The sequence below is a fragment of the Oncorhynchus gorbuscha genome, linkage group LG04 (assembly GCF_021184085.1).
Source record: "Oncorhynchus gorbuscha isolate QuinsamMale2020 ecotype Even-year linkage group LG04, OgorEven_v1.0, whole genome shotgun sequence".
Taxonomy (NCBI): Eukaryota; Metazoa; Chordata; class Actinopteri; order Salmoniformes; family Salmonidae; genus Oncorhynchus; species Oncorhynchus gorbuscha.
In genome coordinates, this window is record NC_060176.1 from 42,915,353 (window position 1) to 42,932,166 (window position 16,814).

General features: G+C 41.9%; 1 protein-coding gene and 1 pseudogene across 1 annotated transcript in view; one reads left to right on the forward strand and one right to left on the reverse strand.

The window, feature by feature from the left end:
* LOC124033229 (lipoxygenase homology domain-containing protein 1-like) overlaps window positions 1-4,335 on the forward strand; it is a 46,402-nt gene extending 42,067 nt beyond the window's left edge. Inside the window, 7 exon segments of the mRNA XM_046345199.1 lie at window positions 1,997-2,174; window positions 2,304-2,489; window positions 2,722-2,892; window positions 3,212-3,350; window positions 3,577-3,732; window positions 3,825-4,065; window positions 4,067-4,335. Of these exon segments, the coding sequence (XP_046201155.1) occupies window positions 1,997-2,174; window positions 2,304-2,489; window positions 2,722-2,892; window positions 3,212-3,350; window positions 3,577-3,732; window positions 3,825-4,065; window positions 4,067-4,306 (1,311 nt within the window). The 3' untranslated portion in view covers window positions 4,307-4,335.
* Window positions 4,336-6,044: 1,709 nt separating this feature from the next.
* Window positions 6,045-16,687, reverse strand: LOC124034098 (annotated as a pseudogene).
* Between the last annotated feature and the right edge of the window lie 127 nt (window positions 16,688-16,814).

Below are 16,814 nucleotides of genomic sequence, written 5' to 3' on the forward strand. Positions count from 1 at the left end.
AAAATAGTAGGCTAGACTATTATCTATTGCCTGCACTAACCATTAATGCGCCAATGGGTTGGGCTCAAACTGTTACGGCTTGGTCTGCGCTCCACTCCATAACGATTTAATTAGCCTACATGTAATCCTCAGCAAATGAAGGTAAACAAAACAATGTAATTAAATGGAATGATAATGTAGGCTAAAGCCTACCAACTGAAGGGATCCAACAGTAAATGGGTTGTTGAATATGTGTGGTTATTAGGCCTACTGACAGTGGATCATATTTAAAATGATAGAAATAGGAAACAGATCGACACTGACAGTGGATCATATTTAACATGATAGAAATAGGAAACAGAGAAAGTCGGGGTAGCCTATAATTAAGACATTTGAGAGTGCCCATCCCTGCAAGTTAAAAGGCTGTACAATTTAAATTCTGCATAATGACACAACATTTCATAAACTTTACTGTGGGAAGGTTGATATGTTGCAATGCTTCAGTTTGCTGCCATATGACTGGTTGCACATTTGTCTCCTCCAGCGATTATACGGTCAAATCAGTCAATCAAATATATTTATAAAGCCCTTTTTACATCAGCAGATGTCACAAAGTGATTATACGGAAACCCAGCCTAAAACCCCAAACAGAAAGCAATGCAGATGTAGAAGCACGGTGGCTAGGAAAAACTCCCTGGAAAGGTTGGAATCTAGGAAGAAACCTAGAGAGGAACCATGCTCTGAGGGGTGGCCAGTCCTCTTCTATCTGTGCGGGTAGAGATTATAGGAGTACATGGCCATTAAGGCCAGATCGTTCTTCAAGATGTCCAAACGTTCATAGATGACCTGCGTGGTCAAATAATTATCACAGTGGTTGTAGAGGGTGCAACAAATAGATGTAAAACGAGTGTAATTTATATTTACAATTCCCTTATCCAAACAGATTACTCATTTACCTGGCTCTTATTAAGTTGTAATGCAGAATGGTTCTATTCCTTTTTTACCTACCTTTTCTCTCCCCAATTTCATGGTGTCCAATTGGTAGTTACAGTCTTGTCCCATCGTTGCAACTCCGGTACAGACTCGGGAGACGATTAAGAGCCGTGCATCCTCCGAAACACGACCCAGTCATGCCGCACTGCTTCTTGACACAATGCCCACTTAACCCGGAAGCCAGCCGCACCAATATGTCAGAGAAAACACCACACACCTGGCAACCGTGTCAGCCCGCCACAGAACTCCCGGCCAGCCAAACCCTCCCCTAACTCGGACAATGCTGGGCCAATTGTACGCCGCCCCATGGGTCTCCCGTCGCGGCCAGCTGGACTCGAACCAGGATTTCTAGTGGCACAGCTAGCACTGTGATGCCGTGCCTTAGACCACTGCGCCACTCAGGAGACCCTCTGAATGGTTGGATTTCTATTTGGAAAAACAAAGTAGAATGCTTTTTCCACTTGGAATAGGCAGGTTCGTTAGACCTTGTTCATGGTTTCCTCACTCGTAAAGGTGGTGGAATTATTAGGGAAAATAAGACAAGGTCAGAAGGCATATCCGTAGATCAGCGTTTCCCAAACTCAGTCCTGGGGCCCCCAAGGTGTGCACGTTATGTTTTTTGTCCTAGTACTACACAGCTGATTGAAATAATCAAAGCTTGATGATTAGTTTATTATTTGAATCAGCTGTGTAGAGCTAGGGCAAAAACCTAGACTTGTACCCCTTGGGATCCCGAGGACCGGGTTTGGGAAACGCTGCCATAGACATACTTCTGCCACACCTTCATTTATTTGATCTCCACCCCAAATGAGTAGCGGGTGAATAGCATCCTATTCTCATGCTTAAGTTCAAGTTCAGAATATGCTTAGAGAAAAAAGAATTACGCTCCATTTACACGCGCTCGTGTTTATTTCAGCCTTCTTATCTCAAAACAGTTTCTGTAAATTACCCTGAGAGTCTGCTAATAGATTAAAATGTTCATATATATGTCTGGTATGTATGGCATACTGTACGTATCCTCTAGATCGTGATGCATAACCTGACCACAGAGGAGGTGTCTGTGTTTACCAATGAGAACTGGCTGTCGAAGACCAAAGGGCCCAAAAGGACTAAGATCTGTGAGCTGGCAGCGGTGGTGGATGGAGAGGAGATGGTGGAGAGGACCACCTACATCATCCAGGTCCAGACAAGTGACATCGGAGGTGGGTCACAACAGCTCCACATGAGAACAAAATTCCACATGGGAAAAACTCCTGCACCCACTAGGCACCCTCTAGTTCCACCTTTTTTTTCTCACCATCTTTAATATCCCTTTTCCCCCATTCTTCCAGGCGCGGGCACTGATGCCAACGTGTTCCTGATAGTGTTTGGGGAGAACGGAGACACTGGTACGCTGGCACTAAAGGAGGGAGGTAGCAGAAACAAGTTTGAGCGGAAGTCAAAAGATGTGTTCCGCTTCCCAGACATCCTCAGCCTGGGAGAGCTTTCCAAGATCCGCGTATGGCATGACAACAAGGGTGAGGGACAGGTCTTCATTTGCCATGCCACATAGTTTTATCACAAACGGTGATGGCGGTGGCCAAACGGACTGAAACAGGACAGCTTTCTTTCTCACTATTGATTGATCGATTTCTTGGCATCTGCAGTTCTGTACACAGGATTTACAGCAAGGGAAAACTAAAGTAAGTCTTGAAGTGGCTGATTGGAGTAGAGGCAATAATATAAGCCATAAACCTGTGTTTCTCTCAGGTCCTGCTCCGGGTTGGCACCTGGAGTACATTGATGTGAAAGATGAGACCATGGACCAGAATTTCCGTTTCCCATGTGGCCGCTGGCTGGCCAAGAATGTGGACGACGGGCAGATCATGACAGAGCTGGCCTGTGCCAACAACGACATCCTAGACTTCAGTGACAAGACCAGTGAGTTCACCTCTGACCCTGATGTAGACTAGTGAGCCAAGAAAACTCCAGAGAAATAGAATGTTCCATGATAAGTGGATGGCCGCTCTATTAGATGTACCATTTGGAATGTTCGGTTAATTGAGACTCCATATAAATTAATATCAACATATAAGTGAATGTAGTCTACCAGATCAGTTTACATTTCCTTTCAATCCCTACACCTAACATCTAGGCTAGGGATTGTAGATCTATTATTATATTTTACATGGCTGGCACATATGTCATGAATAAATTCAGTTGGAATTTAAGAGGTTGCATTTTTAAATTCTTTCTCCAGAATATGAAATTGCCACAACAACAGCTAACACTGATGACGCAGACACCAAGGAGAATGTGTGGATCGTGCTGGAAGGAAAGAGGGGACGTTCAAAGGAGTTTGTGCTAGAGAATAGTTCAAAGAAAAAGAGGTTCCTTTGGTAGGTTCTCAAAGAAACACTTCAAGCTATTCTCTTGTTATTGGTTCCCCTAAAGAATCTTCTCTTCTCTTTCAAGTGCTCTGGCATTCTACCTTTTCTCTTGATCTTACTGTTTTCAGCAGGCCATTAATTTCAGGACAGTGAAGTTCATACTGTGCTGAGAAGAATAATTATTTTACATATATCAAAGAAGGGAGAGTAAAATCCTGTGGATGTCTCTTTTCAGTGGAGCCACAGACACGTTTGAGTTTTCCTCCAAGCATGTGGGTGAGATAGCTGGCATCTGTGTGGGACACACGACTAAAGACAGCAAAAAGGTGAAGGGTGAGGCCTTCTGGCACGTCCTGGAAGTTGTGGTGACAGAGAAGGGACTTGGAAACAAGTGAGTGAAAACCTCTGGGAAACAAAGACAGGTATTTTTCCTCGTCATGTCTAAACTCATGTCATTATGCTTCTCTTTCTGTTCCTGTCCAGGTATTTATTCCACTGTGATGCCCAGATCCCTCTAGCAGCCAAACGGGACAAGTTTCTGACCTTCGAATGCTTTAAGACCATTGAGAGCTTTGCCAGCAAGGTCCGCAGCCTCGTACCCGTCAAATACGAGATAATTGTCATCACCGGCGACGTCAAAAGGGCCGGAACTGACTCTAACGTTTACATCACCATATATGGTTCCAATGGGGATTCTGGAAAGCGTTCCTTAAAGCAGAAGTTCCCGAAACCTTTTTGAGCGGGGACAAACTGATCATTTTATTCTGGAGATGTTGGATTTAGGGGAGCTGCTGAGGGTCAAAGTTGAGCATGATGGCTCAAGCCACAACTCTGGTTGGTACCTGGAGTGTGTGGAGGTTACCAACACAGCCAACTCGGTCACCACTATCTTCCTGTGTGGGAAGTGGTTGGATCTTCAGAAGGCAGATGGGCAGATACAAAGAGTGCTCTACCCCAAATACTGACAAGTATCCATGTTAACCCTTAGTAGTCTAAGCTGGGGGGGGGGGGGGGCTTACTGCTATTAGTCAATAGATTCATACCTGGAAAAAAATGAATCAAAATTAAGTTTGTTTTAAAGTGGCTGTCCTATATCTGAGAGATATAAGAAAGATCAGGATTTTTATTTTTTTATATTTTTAAATGTACCCATATTTAACCCCCCACTTTTTTTTAAACACTAAACTACTTCCAAATATACTGTTCCATTAATTGTTTTAACTGGTACTGGACTACCTTCAGACGAGTTTTGTGATGCTTGTGGGCGTCCTAGCCAAACTGTTCAGACGATACAGACAGAAGTTGGCAGATCGGTGGTTAGACGAGTCACGTGACCGTTGTGTTCGTGAGAGTCTCATCTTTCCATAGAGTGGTCATATTAGTTTGGATGCCAAACCATTCGGATGCTACAAAGGTTTTTGTGAGAGGACCGATTTTCGAGATGTCTCATGGTCTGACAAACACAGCTGTAGCTCGGCCACCCCGCAGATGCGGAAAGTCGCCATTGTAGGAGGCGGTAGATTATCAGCTCATGCAAAAACCATATCTCTAGTTTAAACAGACAGATTTTATTTATTATGTTATGCTAATTCGATTTCACATGGAGGCGCGGACGTTGACTCTAGAGTAACCTCTACGAGATCGTTGTCCCTCCACCGGGACGGTTGCGTTAACGTGCGCTAATGTGATTAGCATGACTTTGTAAGTAACAAGAAAATGTCTCAGGACATAGACATGTCTTATATGGGCAGAAAGCTTAAATTCTTGTTCATCTAACTGCACTGTCCAATTTACAGTAGCTATTACAGTGACAAAATACCATGCTATTGTTTTAGGAGTGCACAACTACAAAACTTTTATCATGGCAACTGGTTTGATACATTCACCTCTGAAGGTAAATAATGTACTTACATTCAGTAATCTTGCTCTGATTTGTCATCCTGGGGGACCAAGAGATAAAATGTAGCATAGTTTTGTCTGATGAAACCAATTTTTATATTAAAATGTCAGAACTTCTAAAGTTTGAACCCCTTCTGTTTCTGATTTATTATGGCCTTTCCATTGCATTTCAAAGATAATGGAAAAAATAAAAATGGACGTGTTTTTTTTTTGCATGATCTTTTACCAGATCTAATGTGTTATATTATCCTACATTAATTTCACATTTCCATAAACTTCAAAGTGTTTCCTTTCAAATGGGATCAATAATATGCATATCCTTGCTTCAGGTCCTGAGCTACATGCAGTTAGATTTGTTATGTCATTTTAGGCAAAAAATGGATAAAAGGGTCTGATCCTTAAAAGGTTTTAAGGGACTTGGGACCAGCTATTTATGTATTGGTGGAGGTGGTGGTGTGGGGGGGGTGTTTCTGGAGTACTTTTCAGTCAGAATTGTATTTGTATGTTTTAATATTTAACTTTGTGAAACATAAACAGAGAACATAGGTGATAACTATATAGAAACAAATGATACTCAGAAGCATATTCATAACATGTGATTCTATTCACTCATGCTGGACTAGATACACCACTGTTGACATGTATTTCATGCACAGGCTCTGTGTGTCCATTTAGCCTAATTGTTAGGATTATTGCTGATATTTTGATTTTATACTTGCTTTGTGTTTATAAACATTTGTACCGATTCTTGTGTCATGAAGTTAAGTATTTACTAGAAAAATGGAATAATCCTTAACCAGGTACTTTCAGCATTTTGGGCAGTTTATTTGAAAAACACATACAAAAAGATCATATACAAGACAATAAATAAAAAAAGGAGACAGAACAGTTTGGGTTAAGCTATGCAACTTTTTGCATCATCATTAGTAATAAATACAGTACAAAATCCACCAAAAGTAAATCTAAAGATTTTCCACAATATTCACTGATCCATGTTATTCTTCATTATCATTTAGCTATTGCTTTTCATATTATTGATACATACTTCGTCTAGAAAATACCCCAGCTCATAACACATTGCGCAGTTACAGCAAAACAGCAGTGTGTTGTACAAAGATGGCCACTTCCCTTTAAATCACTGGCAGGTTAGTTTCATCAACAGTTTGTCAGCAGCAAAGAAAACATCTGTAATATTCAAGAAGGTACAGCCTCATATTAAACACGTCTACAGCTACGCCCATGTACACATATGAAAACCTGAGGAGGACATGCATTAGAAAGCTTGTGCTTTAGGATTATACTGTTCATTCCCCTTCACCAGCTCGAGTTAAAATACTATGGCTACTGTCCGCTAACGCAGTATACCGTCTGTAGAGGACAGGGGGCAAGTCAGGAGTTTTTCCTGACCAGGAAAAACTCTTGGCCCAAGATATGGGGTAAGGCCAGTGACAGCAGGAAAAATAAAAAATAAGACCAGTCAGCTTCATTCCAATCGGATATATGTCGGATTAATAAATTGTTATTATTAAGAAAATGCACACAGAAAACGGGTGGTTAGCTTATTATACCCAGGTGTAAAACCACACTCGAGTATTATACCAGAAAAAAATAAGACCCAATAGCTCAAGTTTATCATGTTAGCCACCTCTCGCACCTAACTACACAAACACAGCATTTGCCAGAAATACAAAGTACCTAATAATGGAGTTATTCATTCATATGGGAGGAGTTAATATAGCTGGGCCAGAGAAACGTATGGTCTGAATGGAGACACCCAACATTCACATATGGTGAAATATACAAACGAGGTAAATCGAAACAAATGAAAACAAACTGAGAAACTGGTAATGATCAGGGATAAATATGAAAAATAAAAGAGTATCATATTTCCTCTATGCCAGCAAGGGATATAGCCATGCTAGGAGGTTTACATGCTAAAACATTTGCAGCTAGTCACAGTCTGTCCACTCGATCAAAGCAGGGGGGGATCTTCGATATGACATTGAATGGAATGTAAATCAAGATCAACAGCACCACGTTGGCTAGAGACAGCTCACATTACACCCTTCCAAATTACATGTTCTCCTTATGAAAAACGCAACTTGCATGCAAAGCATCCCCACCAACCAATGCATAATGAGGTATTATTATTATTATTTTTTTACATTGTGTTATTTCTAAATAAATAGATTGATTCAATTGCAAAATCAAGAGAGAAAATACATGAAATATGCCACCACAATAGCTACAGTTAGTAATAAATTATGATTGTTAAATACTTAAGGCATTTCAACTCACAGCATCCTATGTGAAGTAGCAACCCTCCTTGTTTGTCCGTCTAGTTTTTTTGGATGGAGGGTTTGGACAAAGGAAAATAAAAAACGCAACACAGTCAAGTCAACCTCCAAAAGTACACAAGGAAGCATGAAGACATGTGTAACGAACACAGACGCATAAGCTAGAACAAGGAGACCCCACACCACCAAAATCTACTTCAGGCAACCCCAATATTTTAGTGCATTTACAAAACACAAGCTACATTAATAAATATGTTGGTTTTTTTGCAGCATTGGAGCCATGTCTTCACAATTGTAAAAAAAAAAAATGGACAAGGACTTGGCTTTACTTGGTCCAATGTCCAAATTGGCATGAGCGCTCAAAACAAATTGATAGTAAGAAAACCAAAATGAAGAAAATAATTCAAACAAATCAAAGAAATGTAAATAGTAAGAATAATTGTTTGGTATTTTCAAACGAATGGCTTTTTCTCCCTTTAACCCTCGTTCAAGTGAACTACACCAACATGATTCATGCACGATATAGAGGAAACAGCTTCCATCACTGAACAGTTTACAGTGGTTCTAGCAATACCATACACAACTACCATCATGGGGGACCATCTTACATATTCTAGGACACAGAACAAAGGCCTACTAGTTGGATATATCCCAGGAACACCAGCTGTATTCCTGTATTGAACAACGGGATCAACTGAGATTGAAATTAAGGGAACCGAAACAGAGGTTGTTTGCTATGCACTGTATAACTCACATGTGCTTGTTCTGTAGGCAATAAGGTACTGGTATATGTTAGAAAAGGATTACATTGTATTCACTCTCAAGACAAGACACAGACACTGCATCCCCAGCCTTCAAGATCGTGCTATGGATGAGGCTGTGAGTAGAAATTGCCCATAAGCGCAGTTCTTGAAATCAGTTTACCCCTCCCCCAATCCTAATCTTAATCATTAGGAAGGGAGACGCAGCAGTGACCAAAGATCAGCGTCTAGGGGAAACTTCATCCTGCTCCATGGATGAGTAAGAGAGTCATACTGTTTATGGTTCACATGCAGAGACTGCAGACTTTCTACTGCTCCACAATCACAAGACAGCCCAAGCCTGCCATAGAGCATGCATATCTGGGGCCTCTGTTCTAGACTATAGAGGCCCCACTACAGCACAATACAGACCACTGAAGCCATGCCTGGATAGCATCTCTAGCATCCACTGTGATGGCAGAGATCTACTGTACTGGAAACCCACAGAATGTTTGGCCTTTGTACATTGCTAGCACTTCCTCATTGCCTGTAAGCCTATTCCCCTTTGTTAAATAGGAGTATTTTCCCTCTCCCCCCCCCCCCATCTTATTTCTCAAAGTGGGATTTTTGCTTGCTACACAACACGGTCACTCTGTTGTAAATACTGGCGATCAATTACAAGACTACTACACTCCATTACACCATAAGCATTAGGCCATAGAAGCTCATTTCAAGAAACATTCCCTTACTGATTTCATATCTTTTCATGTTTTACACAATGTGCTGTAGTTAAAGCTCAGCGTTTGGGTTTCATCGCACGGAGGAAGACCAACACACATCAGCGGTCGAACATAGACCTATATATATAAACCCTCAGCAACACAACACAATACACACACATGCTAGGGGGTTTGATAGAGAATCATCTTTGAATAGGTGTATGGAGAAGCAAATGCTACTGTGCACAACCCGATGGAGACCCATCAAGCCCCAGCACCTGTCTGTATATTCTGCCACCCTTCTGCCTCTTTCCATCCATCAGCCTGTTTTGTTTCTCTATTGTGTGATCAGTGTGGTTTCTTAATCCCTCCCTCCCCCACTCCCTCGTCCCCTTCATTGTCTTCTTTGACTGGCTCAGAAGGCAGGCTCATAAGTGATGCGGGTGGGAAGGGGGATGTTTGGCAGCGCTCCTCCTAGGGATGCTATGGGGTATTACAGGAAGGGGCAGGGAGAAGAGGTATCAGCTGTCTGGCGTCAACTGGGTCTCAATGTCCACCCGGCATATGGGGCATTTCCTACTGGTGGCCAGCCATTGGTCAACACACGCCTGGTGGAAGAGGTGCATGCAGGGTAATCTCCTGTTGGTGGAGGAAGATGTCGAAGAGTGTTAATACAAATGACCATAGATACACAGAGATCTGCATACTGTACTCTGTGTTGGCACCAAACCTTCCATGACACCAAATGTTCATTAGCATTTTGACTAGACCCACCTGACATCCTCTCCATCCTCCAGCATTGATAGACAGATAGTACACTTCTCATCTGTATCCAGTTCCTCATCCTCCAGCCCTAGCTTCAGGTCCTGGGGTATTCTCTGGAAAATAGAAGAATATACAACAACAGCCACAATTACCATTGGCAAATGAATCTCTCATTTTAATTCGCAAAGTATCGATAGTTCACATGAAAATAGTTATGGTTGAAGTCCTCATAGTGTAGTTCTGATATATGACTAACGGCTGTCCTGAAGAACCCTGTTCAGAACCATCGTCCTAACACGGCATACAGTATGCTGCAGAAGACACAATTTATAAAGTGCCTTTGGGTTCCTGTCTCATTGGATCCTTTAAATGTCATGCTTATGATTCCTTCACATTACTGTACAGTAGATTCAAATCAGACTTGCACAGCTTTATAATAATTGGTCCTTTCACCTACAAGATTAGTCATCCTTGGTCTTAAAATTGGGTACACCCCAGAGCAGATAGTCTGGATAAGTCTGTTTGGAGTGGAAGCAGACAGTATTCTTTGGAGAGATAATGTGGCTAACAATAACCTAAAATGAGATGGCAATGTTCATCTGTGTCATTCTACTCTATGGTACTCTATTATATTTACTACCGCAGTACATCCGTTACCGACACCACTTATGAGGGCATAGTCTTACCTTCTTGTATTTGTGAGGGAAGGTGAACCTTTCAATAGTGGTCTGGATGGCCCCTCGGTTCACACTGCCCAACCTGTCCTCCAGCTGCAGTAGCTCCTACAGGCAACATTTGGGGAAAGACCATTAACTATCTTCTTTCAGTACGATAAAAAAATAAACATAAAACAATGTTATTTTTTTGATTCGGAAGCATCTGGAGCACAGAGCTAGCGGAAATTAGAAGATCAGTCCCACATGAGGCTGTCCACAGCATTGGACACACAGAGGCAGGGACGGATGTGTGAGAGGTGAGAGTGTATGTGTGAGGGGGTGATAGTGTGACGGGGTTGATGGGACTTGGCCTTGTGACTGGGATGACTGCACCTCGTAGCTCTCTCTCACAGCGGATGCATGGCGGGAGGGGTTGAGGCCCTGCAGGGCCAGCAGGTGTAACTGAGGATACGGGTAGTTTCTGATCTCATGGACAACCTAGAGAGAACATACAGAGAGACAGTAAGGGAGTAATCTGGATACATTCTCCTCAACTCATCTGAGAATACATCTTTGCATTTCATACTGCTTCCTGCCTGCCATCCCGAATCCTGTCTATCCAATGATCTATGGTGTGAATACCAAATCAAACACTCCAGGTGGTTTAGCCAATAAGGACACCAGCAGCGCAGATCATGAAACGTCACTTTAAATGGGACTGTCCATTCTGATCATTTAAATTCCATGACAAAAGTAGTTGTGATGTCCTCACCACTTGGGTGGAGGTGCTGTTCCTGGGGAAGTGATGCATCCGGGGAGAGGTCAGGTAGTGTTGAAAGTGCTGGGGCAGTGGGCGGATGTGGTACTGGTGGGGGGGCAGCCCCGCGTCCACACTCAGGTCCCTGACCAACCACACAGGACAGGAGGAAAGAAGAGAGAAGAACAAATTAAACACTGGGCCCATTTCACAGACCCATCAACTATTCAACATTGATTGTCATTGGATTACATCATGCCCGTGGGAGGGGACTCCAATTTGAAATGAAGATTATCCATAGTTCAGGAGTAATGTATTAGACTTAACTATGAAGCCACACTATTGTATGAGCGCAAGCTGGTGTGTTATTTACCAGTCTGTGCCTTCGGCCAGGTAGCGAGGCTGCTGGCCAACAGGCTGTGGGGGGACATGGAGGGCAGGAACAAACTCGTACCCCAGCCGCAGTCTGTGGGACTGGTGGGGCATTCTCTCTGGGGTGCGTCTGCTGACACAGGACAACCAAAAGTTTCTGTACACATTACATTCCCCGCAATCTGTTGTGTGGTTCCACAGATGCCATGGAAATGTAGACTCAACTTAAAAGCACTTTTGAAGTATGAAAACACATGCCAAACTTTGGGGTTAACTACTCCTTTACCAGGGGCACATTATTAAACTGTACAGATTTTGGGGGGGTTGCATCAAAATATAGCTGTTTGTACAGAACATGACATTTCTAAAACTTATGGAGGTAATCTAGTTATTACGGGAGTGGCGTGCATAGCCAGAAACCAAGTCCCAATACCTTGTAGGTGGTATGATGCGGCGGTTCTGGGCTTCTAGGATCTGCTGTTGGAGGAGGTATTGCTGGTGTAAGGCCTGAGGTAGGAAAGGGGGGACCAAGAGGTCCTGGAACTGGGGTGTGGGGGGGTAAGGGGTTGAGGGGCGAGTGGAGCTGGGGAGGATGCTGGTGGCCAGAGGGAGCCAGGTGGGGGTTTATGCCCGACTGGGGCTGACCTGGGTGGGGCATGGGGAAGTCAATGGGCAGCGGGACATGGGGGCCTAGCTGGAAGTGCCGGCAAGAGGTAGCATGGCTATGCTGCTGCCGGTTAAAGAGGGATCCTGTGGAAACATCAAGAGGGAGTTAGACACCTGAGAGAAACGGTAGGTTAGAATGAATTGTGTATGAGACGTGGAGTGTGTGTGTAATTGTGTTTCTGTAGGATGATCTTTACAAAAGCCCTAAATCTTACCTATGGTGAAGCAACACATTCAATCGGCATGGAAAATGTTAATTTCTCCAAACATGAATGGTCTTTTATGGCATCATGTCACATTTTGACCCTCTGTTTGGATTCTCACCTCTGGGCATCTGACTCTTCGGCAATGGGCGCAGCCAGGACTGTGCATTTAAAATTGTGTATTCAAGTGGTTTCCAAATTAGGCTGTGTGTAATATATGAGAACAACCTTGAATCCGTTTGATAGAAGTGCACAACTGCTGTCAGAAGTGTTTCTAGATCTACTGTGTGACATCCTGCTGATCAACCACTAATCCACAGGACAAAGAAAACAGAACATCTATTCCTAAGAGTTTTTTTTATTGTAACATAACTGTTTCTCCATTATAAATCACTGAGGATTTTACCAATGTGATGACTGCTGCGAGTGAGACCTTTTTCTGAGAACGTTCTCACCTGTTGAACTGTGGGTAACACAAGGCTGTATCATATAGTACAACAACACTGTGAATGTTTATGTTGGGCTCCCGAGTGGCACAGCGCTCTAAGGTACTTCATCTCAGTGCTAGAGGCGTCACTACAGACCCCGGTTTGATTCCAGGCTGTATCACAACCTGCTGTGATTGGGAGTCCCGTAGGGCGGCGCACAATTGGCCCGGCGTCGTTAGGGTTTGGCCGGGGCATGCGGTCATTGTAAATAAGAATGTTCTTAACTGACTTGCCCAGTTAAATAAAGGTTAAATTAAAATAAGTGTATCACTACCCAAATGTCTCTATCAGCAAAATGTTAAAGCTACATAGACAAATACGTTGTAGGCTTTATCTCCAACCAGAAATCAGTATCAATTTACATACGGCCTATATCTCTTTCTGTCACTCAGAAACACAGTGCTACCCGAAGCTTTCCCATATGTAGATTCCTTGGTTCAGGGGAAATAGCTTGAATGCATTGCATGCCATCTCAGTACTTTTTCCCTCTTCTTAACCACAGCTATTTGGCAGCTGAAGAGAACAGGCTGCTGTTGAGGCTCGAGAGGGAGAACCAGATGCTACCAATGTACTGTCTTGGTTTTAATACTGTGTGTGTGTGTAAATATATGTGGATAGACAGGACTGACAATTCTAATGGAAATAGCATTGATTGTGAAAAGGAATGGCTTTCAATTTACGTGAAGTAGGTCTAGGCTACATTGTGACATTGATGCCAATATGACAAAATATATTTGAAAGGGGAGAACACAATTCATAGGACAAGACTTCATAGTCTGTGATTTTCTTTCCATGGTGGCAAATTTTAGTTTGGACTCAAGCAGCAAGAGAAATCATGGAAAAAGACCATCAAACTAAATCTACCCACTGAGATATACGCAGCCTAGCACCAACATTTTAGGGCGAACCTACATCTAGTCCTTTGTGTCACCTTCAGTTGCTAGGCTCTTTTCTAATATGAACATACTAAAGTGTTTGTGTAAGAGTGGATAACACATTCAGATGAAAACAGTTGAAACCCCTACAGTTGAGAAACGGGCAAATATCTACATTGCATTTGGATCATTACGTTGGGAGTGGATTTGAAGGTGCAGGGCTATAAAATGCCTAGGAAAATAGTAATTAGTCTAGTCTTGACAACTTTCAGAAACATCCAATTGTGGTGGTGGGTTTTTAAAAATATCACATTCAGCTCATAACCAGTCACTAATGAATGAGAATGAGTTGGGCCTGCTAAATTAGCATTTGATCCAAGGATCAGAGGCGCACTGCACTTTCAATTGTCTTAGTAGAATCACCACGAATGACAGGGGATAGACTCATTCAGGCCTTGTGATGGGAAATGCAAGGAAATCGTCTATCTTTGTCACAGCGGGAGAGGTGGGTGAGGTGGAGGTGGGCAGGTAGGGACGAGGGGAGGGATAAAGACAACAAATGGAAATCAGCAAGAAGCACACTGAAGGTTAGGAAAAATACTATATTCTTTATTGGAAAATATTAGTATATGTGGAATTTGTGTTTTGGTTGTTGTAATAATAATAATATCAATACCATGCAACAAAAATAAACAACATAGACTGAAGGCAAGGCTCACCATGCTCCATGAAAGGGTTAAAAAGAACAAAAGCAGCATCCAATGAGCAGATGTGGTTGGCTACAGCACAGTACATTAGGGTACATCTTTACCACAGAAAAATTACATTGGAATTTACTATTCAATGTAAAAATTAAAAATTAAATCATATGAATCATAACATGACCATGCATTGAAAGTACTATTACCAGAACAAAGGGTAAAGAGCGACCACAACCAAACAATACAAGACGTTATTACTCAACAAGAGGATTTACTGTAGCAGTGCAGGAGATAGGCATCCCTGTGAAATGGATAGCATTTTGCACTTTTTTTTTTGGAGGATCATTAGGAAGTGATTAACCACCAGTGAGTATCTACTACTTATAGAATTTGTTTTTTTGCTCCTTCTCAAGAAGAACAAAGTGTTACACAAATCGAGACGGTTATGACAGGTTGTTGGGAAGAGGTACAGTGTACCAGTATTTAATCCATTTTGATGTGTTGTCCATTTTTTAATCACTCAGATGACCACACTAGGGATAATCCTAATTGTGTGTGTGTCATAATATTAAAAAGTATGGGTTCTACATGTCATGGAAGAATGCCAATAGGAGAATTTGCTACCATTACTTAGCCACATTTGTACAATGCACTTTCCATGGAGAAAATTTGCCAAATTCTGGTCTTCAGTAAAGCAGTGCAGAAATCGAAACAATTGCAAAATGTATCCACTTTACAGGAATTTACAGCATGTTGTATATCAAGACTGGATGGGCGGTACACAATTACATTTATTTGATTCTCTAAAAGAGCTAAAAATGGGTTAACAATACAGCTACTTCACAGAAAGAGACAACAGGTGTTAGCATTTTTTTCACAACAATGAATTGTGGATGAATGGTACATTCTTGGGGGCGTTTAAACAAAAATAATAGCAATGTCTTCTGATGGAAATAGGAAATGAAGAAGGGATTCACAATACAGCTAAATACAGAGAACAGGCCACGCCACACCACACAGCAGCAGATGATCATTAGCTACAGAATGGGGGGGACGACAAAGATCTGATAAATGCAGAATGTAGAGCCAGCCTCGATACTATGAAACAGGAAATAAGAACAGAAATAAAAAGCACAATGTGAAATCATTGATGCCAGTGTATGAATTTAGTTTATACTCTACACTGTAGCCTAAATGGTTTATGAAACGGTATGTTTTGGTATTGAATCAACGTGAAATGACTTGTGCAAAATCACCTGGTGGATAGCTTGCTTTAAATATTGGAAAAAACAACATACGACGTGTTAATTAAAAGAGCTTTGAAAATTTGATATGTCAATTGTCCCTGTTTGTAAACTACTATAGTTGTGATATACAAATTCTATAGATTACCGTAGCTAATTGAATTTGTCGCAAAACCCTCTCGGCAAGCAGTAAAAATGATCTCCAAATGACATCATCCTGGGATTAAATAGGTTATCCAGTAACCTAACCTGCAGAGAACGCGCTAGCTAGCTAACCTTCAAACATGTTTCACGCATTACTCTCTGTGGTCTGACATTACACCACTGCCATTAACGTTACTTGGTAAAGTATTTCTTAAAATAGAACTGACTAGCTAGCTACAATATATAATGTCCAAAAATAGCGAAACGTTTAGCTAGCATTAGCTAAATAGCATTGGTCCACGCGCTAACTAGCTACAGTAGTTAGCTGTCAACAGCTAGTGTTATCTACATCTCGATTTGAGAAGGGGGGAATATATATATATATTTAGGCAAATAGGACCAGACCCATACTACCAAGATGTGTAGTATGGTCTTGCAATTGTTAATAAAATGTAACGCTCGTCAACAACACGTTGGAATGGATTCTAAAGAGATTTGCGAGCAGCTCCAGTGGAATTAAGATGAACATAGCACATGACATATAAGTGTTAAAGATTAATAAATATAAATACCTCTATTTCTTACTGAGCCAAATACAGGAAGAACCAGATATCCGACATGCACTAAAACCATCCTTGGATCCTTTTCTTGCCGCTGGGTTTTTGGAGAGACAAATAGCCCATGCGGATGATCCGTTTCAATATTTCTACATTCAAGCGGATCTAGCAAGCACTGTGCTGGCAGGCAGCTGCTTCGGTGACAAAGCGTCGATGGCTCGGTGTTTTCTAAAGGAACATTTAGGAAATGTAAAGTACCACAAATAGCCACTAGGTTGTGCCATAATACCTGTAGAATGTTTTTTCAGCCAGAGTTAATTCATAGATAAGTGCACTCCGCTGCAGTAGATGGCAGTAATGCTTTGAAATGACAGCCTGTCATCACGGATG